The sequence below is a fragment of the Hibiscus syriacus genome, unplaced genomic scaffold, assembly GCF_006381635.1.
Source record: "Hibiscus syriacus cultivar Baekdansim isolate YM2019G1 unplaced genomic scaffold, ASM638163v2 tig00004004_pilon, whole genome shotgun sequence".
NCBI lineage: Eukaryota > Viridiplantae > Streptophyta > Magnoliopsida > Malvales > Malvaceae > Hibiscus > Hibiscus syriacus.
In genome coordinates, this window is record NW_024061991.1 from 571343 (window position 1) to 593673 (window position 22331).

Sequence of the window (22331 nt, forward strand, 5' to 3'; positions counted from 1 at the left end):
AACCATAAGCCCTAATATCCTTACCCAACTCGTTAGAGCAAAGACGATAACCATCGTCTGGACTACTGTTCTCAAGCTATATTCCAAGCTTGCAACAATGAAGATCATGAATATTCATTGCAGACATCAAGCACCAGAAAATGTACACTTACAATTCGTGAGTATACAACTCAGGTCAAGGAGATTTGTGATCTTCCAACCACCAATGGAAGTTTAATCTTGAAGGTTAAGCAGATTGCCACGATGCTCAATTGCCTTCTAGTTGAGTCTAAGCCTTTTTTATAGCAATAATGGTCATCGTGAACTTTTCACCTTGGAAATAGTGACTTCTATTCATAAAGATGTAGAATCCAGAATCATGGATCTTATGTGAGATCCAGTTGGCATCAATATGACTCATTATGTCCACAATAAGGGACATAAGTAAATCAACTCAGGCAATGAGGTGATTCAATCTCATTATGTGGGTTTAACTTGTACTTCAATAACGTTTGTAAATAAATTTCTGATCCTACTGATCATCGTTATAATCCTTTTATAAATACTTGTACAAGACCTAAAGCGATTACTGTTGAGGATACTACTGATACATCACAAGTTAATTCTTTGATTGTTGAAGGCGTTATTTAAGTTGCTGACAAGTGGTTTCCAGACTCTGGTGCTATGCATCATGTAATCTGTGAGCACCACTCAGTTCAGAAGGGTCAACATTACTCAGGTATGGGTAAGGTATATTTTGTTTTCTTTTTAATTGCACTCTGACAAATGTTATGTGAATGATAAAATCTTAGAAATTGTTCTTCTAGAAGGGAAATTGGAAGATGATTTGTATTTCTTCAATCTTGACTCAGCATCATATGATTCTATTTATCACACCACTGCATCCTACACTATCACTCGTATTGATGATTCTGTGACCAATTACTAGTTATGGCACATATATTTAGGTCACCACTCCCCTAATATAACAAACTTAGTCACTAATAAAACTATCATTGTTGATAAGCATACTATCTACACAGCTTGCCAATTAGGGAAAATTATAACCTTCCATTTTTAGGTCTACTACAGTTTATTCTTGATTGTTTGAATTAGATGAGGTTGATGTATAGGGTTCAACACCTATAAAATCTGTAAATTGGTAATATTATGTGTCATTTATTGATATATATATTTTAAAATAAGTGTAAAATTCCAGTAGTAAATATTTCATCATATCAATTTATATTAATTGTCATATTATCTCTAATTAAAAAATTAACGACATATCAATTTGTTAGTTTTTAAAGCATATGATAATTTTATAACTTTTTATAGTTAGAAGATTTAATAAAAACATACTTTATAATCAAGAGACTATTTATATATTTTACCTTTATATTAATATATTTGTATTGTTATATATTTTTTCCATGGCATCAAAAGTCTTAACCTAATCTTTCAACTATAATATAATAATAAATAAATAAATCATCATCATCAACTTGAGAAAAATATAAAACCACATTCCCTCTTTCATTTATTTTTTCCCTCTTTTGTTTGTTTCTCTTAAGAAAGAAAGCAATGACCTTAGCTATAATTAACCCTGACCAGATCACCCTTGCCTTTTAAGCACCCTTTTCCCCATTTTCATGCTTCTTTTGCTCTCCTTTTACAGTCCAACCACTCCCATCATTAGCATGCTTGAATGTCCAGAGACAGGTAAAAATATTTCCCAGATTAAATTAAGAAATGATCTTCCTATAGAAGAATCTGATGATTCAAAAACTGATGTATTTGTTGTTAATTTGACAGGGAGAGAGTTGATGAGATAGGAAAGAAGATCAAGACAGATGCATGTTATGAAATGGGGAGGAGACATCTGTTGGGTTCTCCAGGGAGCTTGAATACAATCACACCTTGTGCCGCATGTAAGCTCTTGAGGAGAAGGTGTGCCGAAGAGTGTCCTTTCTCTCCTTATTTCTCCCCGCATGAGTCCCACAAGTTTGCCGCTGTTCACAAAGTTTTTGGTGCAAGCAATGTCGCCAAGATGTTAATGGTAACAGTAACTTCCAACTCTCTCCCTCTCTCTCTTTCCCCGAGTTCCATTTTTTTAATAGTATGGGTGATTAAAAGGTAGTATATGTTTAAAAAAAAAAATTAGCATTAACAATGCATACACGACACAGCTGTTCTAATTTAGGTCCTCTAGGGAAACTACTAGTTCACTCAATGGTTCCGAGTTCTATTTCTTATATATGCAGATTTGTTGGGTTTACAGGAGGTGCCAGAGAGCCAAAGAGCTGATGCTGCAAACAGTCTGGTTTATGAGGCGAACTTGAGGTTAAGAGATCCGGTATACGGGTGCATGGGTGCAATCGTCACTTTGCAGCAACAAATCCAGACACTCCAAGCCGAATTGAACGCAGTAAGAGCTGAGATACTGAAATACAAGTTTAGAGAAGTTACTACTAGTAGTAACATCATCATCCCTTCTAGTCACACTCACGCTGCTTTAATTTCTGCTGGTGGGGCGGTATCAATTGCTGCTCCGCCGTCTCCTCTTCCGCCAACCCGTCCTCCTCCTGTTCCGTCCAGGCCTCCACCTTCCAGTGTTGTCCCATCATCTTCCACATCTAATTCTCTGTACACATCGTCAACCAGTGCAACCGGATATAGCTCCATTTGAAGTGATAGTGTTCCATATTTCGATTAACTCCATAAGCTAAGGTGGAATTTGGGCGAGGAGACGCTGGACAAGATCCATCATTGATCGTCACACGTGCAGGTAATACGCCTTGGGTTTTGATTAAGCTCATAATACGAATAGGAACGTGTGGAAGGGAGACAAAGAACATCTACAGATCCTGATCCTCCCATGTGAAGTTGAAAACTTGTCATTAAAATCGTTGTTTTTTTTTCCTCACCTTGTTTCCAGTGTCCTACTTCTCGAGATTTGAATTTATGAAGACTTATATTAAATTTGTATGCATCGTTTAGATGGTTCTCATAATTAATTTCTTCTCAGTCATAAAAAAATGGTAACCTTTTTGCCCTAAAAAACCCTAGTGTACGCTCCTGGACTTGTGAAATAAGGATAGAGAAGATTTCTGACTTAATTTTACACGATATCCAGTTTTTTCAGAACATACATGCATATTTCTCCAGCCGGTATAGAGTATAAAATGGAGCAACCATGATTAGTTTATTTCTAATAAGATAGTGTATGTGTTCATAATTTATTTTAGTTTATCAATAATACATATATATCTTATAGACGCAACTGCTTGAAACTCAGATCAACATTCACTGAATAGATTCTATAGGTTATAATGTTACAACTAGTTGTTAGGGGTGAATGTACATTGCAGTGCGGTTTTAACTACCAGAGGTGAATAGTTTACAATTTCTTACCAATTCTGCAACGGAACTTTTAAATTTTAGGGTTTCCAGATTATTATAAACAGTAACAAAGAGAAGAAGATTATGTTGTCTAGTAGTACCAACAACCGATAAGGAACGGACAGTGATTTTTCTTACGGGGATGAAATTGAAAGCTTTTCAAATTCAACCAACAGAGAATGGGGTTACTTTTGGCATGCATAATTGAAGGTCAATAGCGTACGTTTCCTATTATATATTCGTAGACGGTTATGGTTTCCTTGGCGTGTGGAGCTCAACCTGATCGATGAAGTGAACTCAATGAAAATGCGAATAGCCCCTCATTTATATAATATAAGAACAAAATTACATATTTAACTTATTGAATGATCTCTTAAAAGATTGTTATTTTCATTTAAAGTCTTGGATTTGAATAATTGTGTTTGTAATATTTGTGTGCGTTATTAGTAGTTAAAAAAATCACGAACAAATATTATTATAATCCTCTTCAATTATTCAATAAAAAATACCATTTTAAGGGACTGAAATTGTGATGGTATTTGGTCTCACGTTGTGAAATTGCTTGAAATGTTGGCATCTCCCCCTTTTTTTCGTACTTTATGGTAAAGAAAAAGGTATTTAACTTGTAATCATTAAATACATTAAACTTAGTTTGTTTTTATTTTGTATTGATTTGTTTGTTTAACTTATTTATCATCTATCTATATTATATTTAAAAGTTTGATTAAATTTGGTGTCATCAAATTATCAGATATAAATTCAGTTGAAAATAATTAATTATTTTATTTAAAGATATATACATATTATTCTAATAATATTTTACATTTTATTTTTATACGATCTTTAAATAAAACAAATTAAAATTCATTATTCTAATAATTAATTATTTTATTTAAAGATATAATAATATCTTATCTCATAAAAAATATTAATTTAAAAATGATGGAAATCGAGCGTGGTGGTAGAAGCTCGTTAATTAAATTAATTAAATATTCTGATGTTGCATTTATGAGGCGTTGACCATTTATATTAAGATTTAGATTTGGACATTAACAAGCAAAGAAGAATTCATTTCCTTGAGCATTCCTAGATATATCTATTTATCGATTTGCAGTGATTTTGTAATAGTTTTGGCTCGTCAAGGGCAATTAGGAAATGTATCAAATGGGTTTTTTAGGTAAAAAGAAATAATATATACCTACGTACATATATATTACTTTATACAGTTGTCTTGTTCAATCATAAATATATAAAATGAAATTTATTAATTAGTCTCAGTAACTAAAAAAATATTATTTTTTAAAAGTTTTGAGTTTAAATAGATTAAATACTAAGAAAGATTTTAAACATATATAATATTATAATCAGCTTAGACTATTTAATATATACAATGAAAATTTAGAAATTGAGACACAATATATAATTATGCATGGATTAATATAATATTTTTTAATTATTGAAGTATATTTAAAACATGTATATTTCATAGTTTTTGATTCTGTGAGCAGCTAGCGAAGGATTAAAAGTGTTAGCATAGCAGTAGAGGAATAAGTGGAATTGATCTCACGATTTTTTTTATTATTATTATTTTTGGTGAAAGGAGGCTCAAAACTATGAAGTAATATTAACCTTACCCATTGACATTACATTCAAGTTGTACCAGTTAGGTAATGTTATTAACTAATTACTTACCCATTCGGATTATTAATGTAACGTGATCTGATGAGATTGTTATATTATATAAAAGTAATTGTAACCCCCAGACCGATGCGGATAACCCGATCCGATCTGGGTTGTCACATTAGGGCCACCGGAGCGACCCACTGTAAAAATAGCGGAAAATTTAAAACTTTTAATCAGAACATGTAAACTTATAAAATCATTTGTCACTATTTAAAAAATAAAACAGATTTCCAGCCTCGTATATAAAACAAAATACAATTACATGCCCCCTAATCACATGTATCATACTCTGAAAACAACGCCGGAAGAACTCCCTTACTGTTGTCGATAGCTGCACTGGTACAATTCTTTTAACCTGCAATGTTGAGTAATAGAGTGAGCTTCGGAAAGCTCAGTAATACAGAACTACCTGATGATGCTAAAGGACATGCAGATAAATGGAAAGTCAAAATTTTCTTATTGAATCAGACGTATACAAATTTTCAGAATAATCTGAGGTTCCACTGGTAGTTCATCGAATAGAATCCATGAATATCTCAGTTCATAGGAAGCATTCATAGTATCACGTTTTTAGGATATCGAATAGGATGTCTAGTGTGTTCCAACAATACAATAAAATCATAATAAGTACAATAAACAAATCATAGTCCAGTAAATCTCACAAATTTGTAAAAGAGTTTAACTTTTGAAAATCATAGTTTAAACCCTTTTCTGGTACACCATCAGTAGTTCCCAAAATTATTTTCCATATAGCTTACTTTATGCACATAGCAAAAAGAAAGCCGACTTAAGGATAGGCTATGAAGCTTGTATCCTTAAGCCCAAGTCAATAAGTCTATATAGCTTACCCTAAGCACACAGCAAAGGAAAGCCGACCTAATGAAACATCTTGGGGCCCTCAAGAGTCACATTAGGCCCATTTAGCTTGATCAGAGCTATTCCATCGAAATTCAATTCCAAAATTCAATTGCACCGTGACATAAATTCCATCAATCCAAAAACATGGTAATCATATACCATTTCAAAACAAAAATTAGATAGCAACCATATTCCATAAATTGTCACATTAAATTGGTGCATCCATAAAACAATAACTAATGGATTCGGTGTACCACATATTAAAACCAATAAAACAGTTCAGTAATAAGTAGGGAACACACTAGAGGATCCAAGTATTTTTCAGAGGCATTTTGTAATTATCAGTAAGGATAACATGAAGCTCGTGCAATTTGATCGGATTCTAAGAACAAGGTCCTATTGGAGAGAATCGATTATTAACCGATCTAGTCAGACATTTAAAGTTGATACTTTAGAATTCCACTATGATTCATGTGCATCAGGAAAGCGTTCCAGAATGCCCAGAGTGATTTGAGCTAATAAAGGAGAAACGAAGCTTCAAGACATTTACAATCCATGTTAATCGATCGGTTTATCGAACAATTCGAACTGAACAAGCTCTCTGAACTAATGCATGTTGACCTGTCAATTTACTGCCTTTTCAGAGTATTTACTCTTTAATACCAAAATTCTTGTCCATAAATCATCTTCGTAATCATCGCTGAATAGATCTTCCAATAGTCTTTATTTCATTTCCATATTTCAACGATATCAGGAAATACATACGTACTTGATTCATGTTTTATGACCCATAAGGATAATTCATCATGTAAGTTCAACAGTGTTCCCAAACTCATCAAATCACCTATTTAATCCTCAGTCATTGAGGTTACTCAGTTCGTTTATCAGTCAAGTCTATCCCGATTACTTCAGAGCTTTCCAGATAATCCAGACGTTTCTGAATTTCATATATATATATTGTACTTCCGTTTAATTTAATTTGGTCTTCGTGGTTGATTTGTCTAACAAATATTCATTTCTTATTATCGAATGCGACCTAGAATTGAGTTGAGCTGAGTACTTTCAAAATTATCATTGAACCACACTTGAGAAGACGAACACGCATTCAAGTAACATCTATACATTTCAGGTACTGACATATACACTAGCATTGATTACTCGGCTTAATATGTGATCCATAACTTTTAAGAGCAGTACCATATCCATGTTTATTTGGATTCCTTAATTAATCCAACACTTCTACTAATTTTAGGTCATAAGGGTATTTTGGTCATTCTGGTGCCCAGTTTTATTCCATTCTTTTCAGAGCTCGAGGATATCCAATCATTCCTGAGCTTGGTAATATTCTCGAGTCTTTTTTATTACAGGGGTATTCTGGTCATTTTACAGATCCGGTGTATTTCAATTCTTTCCTTCAATTCTGTTTTATTATTTAATTCCAACTTATCATTTATTCCAGACCTTTCAAATAATTCTTACAAAAGAGCACCCTTGATAATTTATTCTTAACTCGAAGATTTTCAGATCGATTGTCTTCTCAGATGTTACCAATAGGTTATCAGAAATTTTATGTACAAAGACAGGATCTTAACAATTAAATACTTAATTTATTGAGTTAAGTACAAATCCTCCAAGAACTTTCTTATTCAGAGTCAACTTGAGCTATTTTTACCTTTCAATGGCATTTTCGTAATTTCTTAACCAGATGATTTCGGTATTAACTCTTAACGAGCATACTTATAATTTAAAGATCCTATAGTTAGTTGTTTCGTCGAACATTCTCTGATCTTGAAATGATTCCTTAACAGACTTCTAGTATCTTGCAAAATCCCTATTGAGGTTAAAAACCGGTTATCCATAATTTCTGAGTAAAACTAACATTTCTTATGCACATCAATAAATTTATCAGATCAATATGTCTTTTCAGCTTTACTAATCCACTTCCAGGGACAATTCTTGTCATTTTCCAACATAAGGGTAATTTCGTAATTTTACCTAATCGAAATATTCTCATAATTTCTCATATAAGTACCTTTAACATTTAACCTTTGATGATATAAAATATAAGTTACAAATCGAGGGCTGATTTCTTTATCACTTATCACAAACTTGTAATTTAATTCTAACAATTCCTCAATCTCTTATATTAGTCATTCGATCCGTATTCAGTTACAGAATTTCTACCACATTCATATCGAGTGAATAAATTATTCAACTCCACAAAAGTGACCAACATTATCTTATTCATGCATTTACCAATATCAACATGTTCCATAAAACATAAAGATGTAGTAAAGTATTACCTCGATTTCCGTGCAATATCGATCGACCATTTAAATTCCATTTGAACGCCCTCGATCTTTAATTCAACTTCCAATATTTTTCCCACGATCCAGGCCATAAAAATTACTAACTCGTATCCAAATAATTTCCCTTGCCATAAAAATAACTTATTAGAATCTAAATAATAAAATGGGAACCCATTTGTTAACACTAAAAACTTTAGGAGTCAATATAATTTTTAATTACTAAAATTAGGGACTAAATCGATCTTAATAAAACCATTATGCCATAATCATAACAATATAAAAGCTAAGAGACAAGGTTGAGCTTTTAACACTTGGATGTCTTACCTTATAATTTCCCCTTTTCTACTTTAATAACAAACCCCCAAATTCACGTGCTGCTCCCTTTTCACTTTCATTTTCAATTCTTTTTTTTTTCTTTCTTCCTCACATAATCTTTCTTTCCAGACTTAGACTTTAAGTCATTTTCTATTTCTCTTAGATATCTTCACCGAGCTCTGCAAATGAAACAAGGAAGCTTCGTCGGCCGACAATCAAAAGTCGATGACCACCGCGTCGGTTACCATCTTTAGTCACCGTTCGAGACCCAAATCATACCATCGAAGCCGCCTCATTCTTCTCCTCACGGATCTTACCTCCCTTCACCGAGACTAACGATGGACGTTTGTAGATACAGTCACGGCATGTCCGCCAAAGGCGTAGAGTATGTTGGCAACTCCGGTGAAGTTGAGGACTAGCTTTGTTGGACCACTGTGTGTGACGACCTCAGCCTGGCCGTGAATAAGGGCAGCTATAGCCATGTACCAGACCGTATAGGTAATCATTCCAATACCTATAAAAGACCAAATCCGGTAGTTGTGAAAGAACGATATGAAAACTGTGGTGGCACATCAAACTCCAAAAATATAGGTCCATGTCCTTTGTCCAATTTATCATTAATATAGAAAATATTGCTTGCACAAGCAATGAGTTGTATGACAGATCCGAATAAGATGAAACTACAATTGAAAGCAAGTCCAGCTGCCTTCCAGTATGGTCCCAGCAACCCATCAAGCATTTCTAACCACTGGATGATATGTTTTTTTTTAAATTAATTCCCATCACTCATATCTTTGCTTGGATTCATTTGTTCCTTTACTAATGAGTTGGTCTTTTTTTTTTCTTTCCAGTTGGCATGTATTAAAAATAATACAAAGGCTTTGATGGATACAAAAGCTGGCCGAAAGTGAGAGCCCGAAGCAATGGATTCCAACCATGGCTGCATTATCCTTACTTAAAACAATATATCTCATATGAGTGGCCCTCAATTGTTTAATAAAATAATAGTATAATATAATAATTATTAGCCCACCACACTTCATATCATTTAACAATAATAAGCTAACGTATTCTAGAAATCTCTTAATTTATAATAATCAAATGAGGGAAAATAATAACTAAAGTCCATGAATTTTCTCCATAATTCTTTTGAATCCAATACTTTATCATTTTTAAAATTTAGCCCCTAAGTTGGGGTGTGACAGTAATGATGAAAATAAGTAATCGCACGATTAAAAGAAAATTTGTTAAGATTGTATGTAAAAAATTAACAGAAAAATTATGAGTAGTAGAAGAAATTTTTTATTAATGTTAAAAATAGAAGATTTAAAGGACTGTGACTATGCATCATTTAAAGGTTAATCAACCCACATCTGATTCTATTTTTTTTTTTAAAAAGGTGATTATAAAATAGTATCACTACAGCAAAATAGTTTTATAGCGATTTTTTAATGGCATTTTTAGGAAAATACCACAATAAACTCGTCTTTTATGGTGTTTTTTAAAACAAACGCTGCTTAGGTTCATATATATTGGTGTGTTATTTTCGGACGCCATAAATTTTCAACGCATTAATGGTTACAAACGCCACAAATGCTGTGTATTTTATCTCAAACCCCCTTTTCATCTTCTTTTTTTTTCCTTCACATTGTTTATTACAGAACCAAAGTGTCAATTTCTTTGGGGTGTTTGGTGCATTATTTTTCTCAAAACATGTTTGTGTGTTTTTTTACTAGCTTATGTAATTCATAATGAGTTAGAAGTTTCGTTGCTTTGTTCTTATTCTGTTTAGAAATTCTCATCTGTAGCTTCTATGCTGAAAATGAAAATAGCATGCTATGGTAACTTCTAAAGTTTTGTTATACGGGAATTCTTGGTGTTAGGCAGGTTAACATGCTTACATAAATGACCAAAAAATTGGTTTTTGAAGGCTATGCATGGAAATGCTGCCTTATGGCCTTTCATTCTTTATTTCTTTCTTTTCAACAACTGTTGGTTTGCCTTGTATTACAGTTTTTGTTGTTTATCGACATACATGTATGTACCCATATTGATAGCATGAGATATATTTGATTGTTCAACCTGAATATGTTATTACCATCAATTTAATTATGAAATTGTCTAGATATATTGTGTGCTTATTTTGTGATTCAAACTGCAATTTGGGTTTAAGACCCCTGATATTATATCAAACCTTGTTATCGATGTTTGTTGCAACTAAATAGACCAAGTCATTTTCAATGTCATGCAAAAATGATAGAAAACTGTATGGTTTAGAGTCCTTTCAAGTTGTGAGCGTGGGAAGGGTTGCTTATAGTCAATTAAAGGCTTGCTTTAAAACCAAGTAGGAGATGGACAATGTGTTATGATTTGAATTTCACAGGATTCTTGTTTGGCTTTTAAATCATGGTCCTTAAGTCAAACTAGGTGTGAAAGAGGTGATTTTTTGTTTGGGTATCCATTGGAAGATAGAAGAATATGTTTAAGAGATGATTTTTTGTTTGCTGTTGTATTTGAGGGTTAAACTTAAGGGGCAATTTTCTTCTACTCATTGGTACTGTCATCTTCATATTATCTGTTGTTATTTTGTTGGATTAAGCATCTCTCTTTCAGTTACAACTAAGCAATTTGTTGTTCTTGCTGATGTTTTTTTAAATTCCCATCTTCGTTAAAAAAAATATTGGCACTTGTTCTACAACACTTCAAATGACAAATATAATTTTTTTCATACATTTTGCAGCCCCTTCCCCCTGCTTTTGGGGTAGAGAAGTTCCTGATTTTTGTATTTGCCTCCTTGGCAGGCTGCCGAATGGGGAAGGATGAGCATCTGTGATGCTAAGAAGAATCAATTGAAGCTGCAGATCAATGCTCAAAATTGTCACCAGGAGAATGTTTTTTTTATTCTAGTGAATAATATTTTTTTTAATTAAAAGAGAACAAATTTAGATTAAATTACAGTGTACAATGTTGAACTATGTTACATTTCATTTTAATTTTATAAATTTTAATTTATTTTTCTACATAATTTGTGTCGTAATTAAATGTTAAGTTTATTGTTATTAGATAATACTACATGATATTAAATTTAAGTAATATGGAGTAGAAAATTATATATGTGAAATTAGTTAACCATAACAACGTTTTGTGAAGGAAACGCCGCTAATGGAGTACACATTTGCGGCGTTTGTAAAGAAAAATGACACTATATACATAGTTAATAGCAGCGGTTTTTACCACAAACGTTGTCAAAATCATAACATATAGCGGAGTTTGATTTCTCAAACGATGCTATATATCCTGACCTTTTGTGACGTTTATCTTTAAAATGCCGCTATATATCTTGACCTTTTGTGGTGTTATCTGTTAACAAACGCAGCTAATTGTTGCGATATTGGTTTTAGTGGCGCTTTTTGCGGTATTTTTACTGACGTTGGGAAAGTTTTTAGCGGCGCTTAAAATGTCGCTATAGAGCAAAAAAGGTAAACGCTCAATCATACCCTGGCATTCGTTGGTGTTCAAACCCGTAACTTTTAGGAACAACAACAATTCCTTTAACAATTGAGATAAATTAGTTCATGCATTTAATTCTATTCTTCACTATCTATTTAGAGCGATATATTTGAATACAAAGTATACTTACATAATAAGAAATGTATTCAAACTAAATTTCGTACTCTTAATCAAATATCTAATAACAAAAATAGTCATATGTAGATTTAATAAGTTTGTATTATAAGATTTCCACTCCCGCATTCACAATCAATATCAATTAGTGGACGAGGACATGTGGTAGGATACAACCTCAGGCCTTTAGCCTCACATATTTTCAATTTTACCATATTCTTTATTTTTTTTTTTGTTTTGAAAGAGGATACTTTGTATAATAATCAAGAAAAAAGTACATCACCTCAAGGACCTTATTAAAAAACCTCCCTAACCCTAAATAGAGAAAAAATAGTGTACCTTAAGGTGGAAATAATAAACAAGAATAGCTCAACCATCAAACACAAGACATAACCCAAACCACAACCCAACTCATACAAACACGAATACATGCCAAACAACAGTGAACAAAACGAACCAACAAGACAACCAATACTGATCTAAGGCAAAAACAGCAGCAATGGGATGTATCCAAACAACATAAATCAAATTCACCAAGCCTGCACAAAAACAGCAACAAAACACTACATAACACCATAACTACGTCAATCTTCAACCCAGTTCTCAACAAACGCAGCACCAATGAACAACAACCAAAAGACAGCCATATCCCGACAAAGATTAACACATCAGCATAGCATTACAACAAAAGCCACTCAATTCTAAACCCTGAAACAAGTACCAAAAAATCACGCGAAATAAATACATATTAAACCTACAAAGAAGTAAGCCATCCAGAGGCACCTACAACATGTACAAAAAACAAGATGCCAACTGGACCTCATTATTAACCTTTTTTTTACAGAAAAAGACACTCCAGCAAATAGGAACCAACAACAACTACACTTGCTTTGTTCGATACAATAACACGACTGATGTCTCACAATAAAAAAACTATCCACAAACCTCTAACAAACCACGATGATGTCCACAAGCACCAATCTTGCTGCCAACTTTCCACTATCTTTAATATTCCTCTGACTCAACGCCTTGAACTGTACATCCCCCATACCACCTTTTTCGGGACCAATTTCTTCTACACATGCCTCTACGAAACCAGAATCATCCACCATTAAATCGGCGACTGCATGCCACGCTCCGTCATCGACCAAGGATCCATCAATGAAATCACGAACCTCACAACATTGTTGAACTACCAAAGGAAACAACTCCCAAATAACAGAAACTGCCAGTAATCTCAGACCAAGACTAAAACGCCCATCAATCACCACTATGGGCACGTCGAATCCAACACCGGAACTCGAAACCAGCATCTGCAGTATAACCCTCCTGCAACCTAGGACACATCTCATCAACTACATTGTTGTATTCGCCACTCCACCACCAGCCGGAGTGCCATCAAAGAATGCACAAAGCAATACACAAACACAGGAGCGGGCAGATAACAACATCTAAAAGCAACACCAAAGAACATCTATCTAGGCAAATCAAAACACTAGACAACTGAAAGACGAAGGAGAGGTAATGACTATCGAACAAACTCACTCACTCAATACAAGCTAAGAGACGATGAAAGGCAACAACGGCGACGAACAACGAACCACTCCTTCAAATAGAATAAACTTGAGAACATGAACCACTACACATATTGAAGAGACAAACCTCCGAACAGTCATCCACTTTAGAAAACGGTAACAACTTCTATCGCAGGGCGGTGGCCGCCTCCACCACTGTTATTAACAAATAAATTACATTTCGAATTTTAGATCAAATTGAATACATTTTATATTCCAAACTTTCATGATAGGAAAAGTACTGCAAACTATTGTGTACTGATCTTACTACGTGGCCCAGTGAGCCCATCTTCATCTTGAACAAACTCAATTGAACGTATTAGTTCTATGTTGTAGTTAAAAATTAAGGTTAATGAAAAAAATACTCGGGAAATCGGACACCAATTCTGACATTAGTATTTTACTTGGTTTTTGCAATATAAAATAAGTACTAAATGTGCTTAATTGAATCACATAAGTGCTTAATTTAGGTAAAATTTATTATATTATGTATCATGATTTATTTATTTTTTAAATAAAAAAATTAAATTCCATTCCACTTTTTATTCTGATTGAACCTCCAGACCAACACCCTTACCAGACAAAAACCCCTTCAAGAAAAGATATCCCTGATAGACTAAAAAGCCAGAAACAACACCAGAAGCCGAGAAAAAATCATACACGAATGTAATATTTTATATTAAAAATACGAATTTAGAAAATTATATCAAATTTTATAAGATGCAAAATTACAAAAAAAAATTAAAAATATATATAATTAGATCATCGATAAAATATTTACAGATAAAATAATTAAAATATATAAAAATTTTCAAAAAAAAAAAAATATTGTATCTCCAATCCGTCAGTCAACTTATAATCTTCCTTTCCTCTGTCTCGTTGGCAGCCCCAATCTCATTTGTTTCGCCATATTCCATGTAGCAATGCCTTCTTTTAAAATAACTCTAGTTTTACTTTAGTGTATAACAATTCTAATAATTTTTGTATGGTTAATATTTTATTAATTTAAAATTTATATTTTATGTTTCATTCACATAAATCGTACATTTCAAGTTTTAAGTAAATTTACAATATTCAATTATTTGACTTATATAAAATAATTAACCGTCAAATATATATTAATAAAAATAATACTATAGATCACTGTAATTGTATTATCAGATTGTTTTTTTTAAATATATGAATGAAAAATACAGTTATATTAAATAAATTCAATGTTCAAATTGTTAGAACATTATCCAACAAAAATAAATTTGTAAAATTACTCTAATTTTACACTATAAATGTAACATCCTCAATACTGGATTAGTGATCAAATTGTAAAGTTTCAGAATTTGGTGACATATTATTGTATATGTTGCATGATTATATGTGTTAACATGCTTTTGTATGTAATGATATAAGAAGTATGTGCTATGTAATATATATATATATGAACATATGTGAAACTGAACTATGTGATTGCATGAGAAAGATATGAGCCATATGACATGATATATGTGAACATGGGAAAACAAATTATAAGATATGAACTATGTGATAATATGAAAAGAAGCTATGTGACTACATGTATATGTGAAAGAAGCTATGAGCTTATATGACATATGATATGAAAGGGTATATGTGGAATGATATAAGTGAAAATGCCCATGTTATATGATACGAGAGCTATAGGTATAGTTGGCATGCCAAGAGTCGAGGGTTCTACGTGATCCTTCGGGACATATATGTATTCTTTAGAACATTTACAGGGTCTTTTGAGACAGATTTGATCCACTGGAATATGTATATGGTTCTTAAGGAGTGGTCCTTCGGGACAAATACAGTACATAAGTCCTTCGGGACAAAATTTCATAGCCCCTAGTGGGACTCCTTACGAGCTGTGGTGACAGCATAGTGCACAACCTCAATAGACTCACATATATATAGTTCTCACAGGTGTACATGGGCTAATAAGAGATAACATTGAATACAATATATGTGATATATATATATATATATATATATATATATATATATATATATATATGTTTTCTGATATGAATTATATGATATGATATATGTGTGTGTTAATGATTATTGTATATGTTATAAGATATATGATATGAACATAATAAATAATATAAACAAGAGAATAGAAATATGAATGGTAATAATATGATAATGATAGAAAAGAAGAAAATTATATGCATGTGTGGATTTGATATATGAATGGATATATGTTTGGGTATGATGTGATAGCTGTAATTGTTCATGCATGATTACAAGTTATAGTTTACATTATATATTTATTGCCTGACTAAGTCATAGACTTAGCGTGTAAGAGATTTACACGTAGGTTTCAAGAGGAGTGAAGAGCAATGTGGAACAAGACATGTCAGTTCTCCTTACTGAAAGTCACATCAAAAGAGACGTGAAGAATATTTATTTTAATATATAAAGTTCTAGTTGGCATGTATTCAAAAGAATATATTGTATAAGCTCTGAATAGTTTTGTAAACGTTTTGAATAAGTTATATGTTATAAAAGTTTTAAATTACTCACTATTTTATACAAGTAAATGTTTTGAAAAATCAATGTGACACCTCATACTCGTATTCGGTTTTTAATACGGGTTGGGGGTGTTACAATAAAAGTGAATCTCTCCCTTTAAAAAAATTACACTATAATAATTTTAATTAATCTAGGGTGATTACGAGGTAATATATATTTTAAAAATTCTTAACCATTTGACAATAAAAGCTCAAACATCCTTATAATTTCTAATACTCGAACTTGAGACCTCTAAAGATAACAATCATCCCTTTAATAACAGAGGTAGTTTGTTCGTGCATATACATTATAATATTAATAATTAAATAATCTTTTGTTAATAATAATTAAAATTTACAACTCATATAGATATCATATAATTATAAATATTACGTATAATAACCACTTTTACTATATTATACTAAAGATCTCAACCGATACATATATATATAAATTTCATCTGTTCAAGATGAATATTAATTACATTTTCATTATATAAAAGTTAATTGTTATATTTAAAATAAAATTATTTATAAAATTTTAAATTTTAAAATATATATTAAATATATGTTTAAGTCCATCCAACCCGAATCCTAGGAAATATGAACCCGAAATTTTTTAAATTAAATTGATTTCAACTTGAAAAAAAAAATCAAGTTAATAAAAATCTAAATATGAAAATAATGTCACAGACTATGATTATATATGAATTTAGACCATTTCACCATAGTTAGACTACTGAATATTTTGACCAGAAAGTTAATTCTATTTACGAATCTGAAGCTCAAATTTGAAGTCAGTGTATGTGTCATTAGATTATCCAATTACGATAATGATAGCTATACGTTAACTTTGGGAGAAAAAATATACATAATTAGGTAGATGAACACTTCCTTTCACGCAACCATTTTTGAAAATTCAATGACGCAGACCAAGGCGTTTATTAATTAACGTAAGCCTAGTTATTCATGATAATAATATTTCTTTTATCTGTGTTACTTATTGTGTATATCGACATGTAACATTAATGATATATCAATATATAAGAGATATTCAACGATGTCTCAGATATTAAATGGAGAAAACTTGTTTGGAGGCAATAATAATCAACCTGGACTTATACATAATTAAGAATTAAACTTGTTGGGGTATAAGTACGTTTGAAGTAATTAGTAATTAGTTAGGGTTTTGTCACATCTTCAAGAGTGCCCACAAGAAGAAAAATGCAAAACCAAACCAAAAGAGAAGTCTGTTTGGAATGTAAACTCGTCAAAATAATTAAAGTAACAGTAAACCAGCTCACGTCTTCCACAAGTCAACTACACTCCAAACAAAAAATGCAAAATAATGGTGAGAAGAAGAAATTAAAGTGAAGAGAAAGCAGCCCGAGAAAAAAGTTTGCGTCCATTGGTTCTGCGTGGCACTGATGTAGATGATATAACATGTTGATTATCGTCTGTTATCATGATTAATTCGTCACTGTGATGAGCCTCGTGATATTGTTCCCTATTAAATTCTGGATGACGAGCTAAATTATGGGTAAACTACTGTAATGGTACCTTTTGTTAACATGTTGGTCATTTTTATTATTGTTTTATGACGTTTATTAATTTGGTGATGTGAAAAGTTAATAAAAGGGGTTGTTTTTTAATTTGACTCTTAAGTTTAAGATAAAATATCAGTTTAACCCTTGAATCTGACTAAAGCTCCCGTTATCAGCTGTTGGTCACCGTCGACTGCCCTCGTCTACAACTGTTTGACCTTAAAATTAATAATTCACTACTTTTTAGCCTATTGAGCATGAATATGATGTGTGTTTTATCGAAAAATGCATCAAACTTCATAAATCCCTTCATTGCTAAAGCTTATTGATTCTGACCAAACACATTTACAAAAAAAAATACATCACAACCAAAACATGCCAAAAACTAGGTAATGGGGTGGATAAGATGGGGAGGTACATGCCTCCTTGAATTTCATATGGATTCTTTCTCATTGATTGCTACAAAAGTTCATATTCAAGGATTGATGATGAAGCATATAAATGTTGTTTTCATGTATTGTATCTGTTAGTGTATGTAAATGCATGGCATATAAGTACTCGTGCAACTGCTTTGCATGATGGTTGTGCAGCTGATCAGTTGAAGCAGTTAGTTTGTTGTGAAATTAGTTACATCAGTTTCAGCTATAGTACTAGCTATAAATACTCTCATTGAGAATTGTAATATACACTCTCGAAGATAATGAATTTCAGAAGTTCTCTTTCGTTTATTCTCTTTGTTCTTACTTTCATAGCATAGACATTTGCTCATAATCTTTACAGTATCAGTATACAAAGATGGAAAGGTAATATGAGCTTTATTGAACTAAATAACAAAATATTATTATGAAAATAAATTTTGAGAGAAGTAAGAACAATTTGAATATCTTACCTCATTGAATTGTTGTATTTTTTATTCAATTCTGATTGTGAAAATATTACTATATGATATTGTTGCCATCCGTGATGTACTTGCATTTAACTGGTTGTATCATCTTTCCAGTTGGAGGAACTCCATTCTAATGTTGTAAACTTGAAAGAAATGTTCAAGGGTCAAATTGATGGTGAGCGATAATCGACGATGGGAGATTTTGGTTGGATTTAAGAGTTAAATTGATATATTATCTAAAGTTTAGGGATCAAATTGATATTTTATCTAAAATTTAAGGGTCAAATAAAAAAGTTAATTTCTTTTACTAATGTGTCTTATCATTAAACCGAACAACATTTAATTTCTGCTAACCAAAACATTATAAAACGATAACGTAAGTGATAAAAATGTTATAAAATAGTAATACAAGTTATCAAAATATTTTTTTAAATTCAATGAACAAAAATACACACTTAATGTGATCATCGAGGTAATTTACCCTTATTATTGAGAAAGTGAGAAGTTGTCAACTCATTTGATTAGGTTTTAGTTTGACAGAAATCACCAAACCACTGTTTAAGCTTTAGAGAAACAAAATGATTCACCGAGGTTGAAAACTTTTTAAATAGCGTTTGAATTCCCTCTAAGGCCTATACCATGTAACCTCTAGATGTAGTTTTGTATATATCCTAGTCGTCTATAACAAAAGGGAATATTTAAAGGCGTTTAGGAATCATGGACCCCAAAGTGTTTGAAAAACTGGATGCTGCCCGCACCAACTCCTTGATGAATTCCTGTCATGAAATTAATTACTAATATGCTTCTTAATAGCTACACTATCTTCACCAAGTCATGCATGGCTTATTCTTAAAGATTAGGTGACCTGCCGGTGTCTCACTGTGCCAGACTCCTCTCTATATATTACCCCTAATGGCTAATGCTCCCACCACCCTTCATCTAAACGCCTCTGCTGTTTCTATCTTGTTCTGGTTTATAATTTGTCAGATATAATGGCTTCTTCTTCTTCATTGGGTGTCATGTGCATGTTTGTTGTGGTGATTTCGATCTTGGGGAGCAGTACGTGGGCTGCGCTCTCCACAGATTTCTACTCGAAATCGTGTCCGAAGGTGTTCACTACGGTTGAGTCGGTAGTTGAATCAGCAGTGTCAAAAGAGCCCCGCATGGGTGCCTCACTCGTCCGATTGTTCTTCCATGACTGTTTTGTCAATGTAATTTACTCTGTTTTTAAAACCCTTTTCCTTCTATGCACATGCATACATCATGGTCATTTTAATAATGGAGTTTCACGTTGAAAGGTATCCATCTTTGATAAAGTCAAAAGTTGAACCCCATATACCTTTCAAACCATGCATGCATGACCCAAGCGAAATTCCATTCGTGTACTCAACAAATACGGGTGCTTATTTACTTATTGAGTATATGATGTATAATTATGACAGGGTTGTGATGGGTCAATACTCCTCGATGACACTTCTTCTTTCACGGGGGAGAAAACCGCGGGTCCCAATAACAATTCGGTGAGAGGATTCGAGGTCGTCGATGCCATTAAGGCCCTGGTGGAGAAAGTTTGCCCTGGTGTAGTCTCTTGTGCTGATATCTTAGCCATTGCAGCTCGGGACTCCGTTGTTATTGTAAGTAATTCAATGAAAAGAGTCAAACCCCTGAAAAGAAAATGATAAATCACTAGAAATGAACTTGAATTTAATCGGTGCAGCTCGGAGGGCCCGACTGGGACGTTAAGCTCGGAAGAAGGGACTCAAAGACCGCCAGCTTCTCCGCTGCAAATAGCGGTGTCATCCCACCTCCTACTGCCACCCTCGGCCAACTCATTAATAGATTCAATGCACGAGGCCTTTCTGCCAAGGACATGGTTGCATTATCTGGTACAATATTCTTTTTAGGATAAACTACGTATTTAATCGTCATTTATTCTCATAATTCTTTTTTGATCACTCAACTATTACTTTCTCAAAATCATATTTGACATTACATTTCAATTCCATTTTGATCACCCACCTTAAAAAAGAAGCTAAACAACTGATGTGATAATTTCTTTTATTTTTTTTCAATATTATGTGGTATTATATTATTGTGACACGTTAGTTTAACTGTTAATTTTTTAATGACGAGTGACCAAATATAACTAAAACGTAACATTAGATATGATTTTGAGAATAAAAATAGTAGGGTGACGAAAACGTAATCAAGGGAATAGGTGGGTGACTAAATATGTAGTTTACCCTTTTTTCTATTAAAAAAAAAGCCCTCCCTGTATGTTAGTTAAATTGGTTCAAGTTCATGGTGGTTCGGCAGGGGCTCACACAATCGGGAAGGCAAGGTGTGCGCTCTTTAGAGATCGGATATACAACGAAACGAATATCGATGGCTCATTTGCGAAGACAACGCAAAGTAGCTGCCCGAGAACCAGCGGATCAGGGGACAACAACCTTGCACCACTAGACGTGGAAACCCAGAATTCTTTTGACTTAAAATACTTCAAAAACCTGTTAAACAAAAAGGGTCTGCTCCACTCGGACCAGATACTCTTCAATGGCGGATCCACCGATTCGTTGGTTAAAACATACAGCAGCAACGTCAAGACATTTTATTCAGACTTCGTTACTGCGATGATAAAAATGGGAGATATTACGCCACTCACCGGATCTAATGGTGAAATCAGGAAGAATTGCAGGAGGCCTAATTAACAATTTATATCGTCCTAGGAGGTAGGAAAGTTACGAAGAAAAGTTCTACTTACCGCTCCTTATGAATCCAACAAGAGAAAGCAAAGTTATTCCACAAAAATAAAGCATGTTAACGTGTCAATGTGTGTGTATTTTGACGCAAATTAATGAATAATTTCTTCCTCAGCCTACCAATACAAACTCAATGGTTATTTTTTAAAAAATTAATCATTGATATCGACTAATCAAAATCGAGTTATACAAAAGACTATAATGAGAATTATCTCCCAACCCAGTTTGCTCAATTCACAAACGTCTGAATTTGAACACTTGAATTTATTTAAAGAATCTAGTATCTAATTTCATTAAACTAATTTATTGATTGTAAATTCAATGATTATTTTAATAAGACATAAGATTAAAACTAATACATAACGCCAAATAAACTTGAATCTTAAACAAAATCTTACCAAATCTTAGCACCAGTTGTTAAGCAAAATGATTTTACAGGTTGTGTATATTTTCCTTGGATATTCAAACACGTAAAGTACTGTTGCTTTCTCTTCTTTTTCTCGCATCATATTCATATACTTAAAGGAGTAAGTTGAAAACAGACGAAAGATAACACATTGCCATCCCTACTAGTCAGAGGCTGAGCAAAAATGGGTGAGACTGGCACATTAAAACTGTAAACATCAAAATATTAATATTATATACAGAACGGTCATGTTTATATAATTAATCAACCTTTTCTAGTAGCAAAAATGTGTGTTTTCAACTCTTCATTTTAGTCCCAGTCAGGGCCGTCTTGTAAATTTTGGTGGTCCTATGCCATAACTTTAAAATAGGCCTTTTAAAACTAAAATATTAGATATATAAAGAAGTTCACTAATATTTCAAAATTTATTATAACTATAAGAAACGTTAAATAGTGGTAAA

General features: G+C 32.6%; 2 protein-coding genes across 2 annotated transcripts; both read left to right on the forward strand.

Annotated features, from left to right (window-relative positions):
* Window positions 1-1582: 1582 nt before the first annotated feature.
* LOC120186059 (LOB domain-containing protein 15-like) lies at window positions 1583-2865 on the forward strand. The gene is made up of 3 exons (XM_039190109.1): window positions 1583-1701; window positions 1795-2038; window positions 2261-2865. Exons 1-3 carry the CDS (start codon window positions 1688-1690, stop codon window positions 2666-2668), a joined length of 666 nt encoding a protein of 221 aa, XP_039046040.1. The 5' UTR covers window positions 1583-1687; the 3' UTR covers window positions 2669-2865.
* A 16817-nt stretch (window positions 2866-19682) lies between these two features.
* LOC120186069 (peroxidase 4-like) lies at window positions 19683-21493 on the forward strand. The gene is made up of 4 exons (XM_039190115.1): window positions 19683-19916; window positions 20148-20337; window positions 20421-20591; window positions 21022-21493. Exons 1-4 carry the CDS (start codon window positions 19698-19700, stop codon window positions 21411-21413), a joined length of 972 nt encoding a protein of 323 aa, XP_039046046.1. The 5' UTR covers window positions 19683-19697; the 3' UTR covers window positions 21414-21493.
* The last annotated feature ends 838 nt before the right edge of the window (window positions 21494-22331 follow it).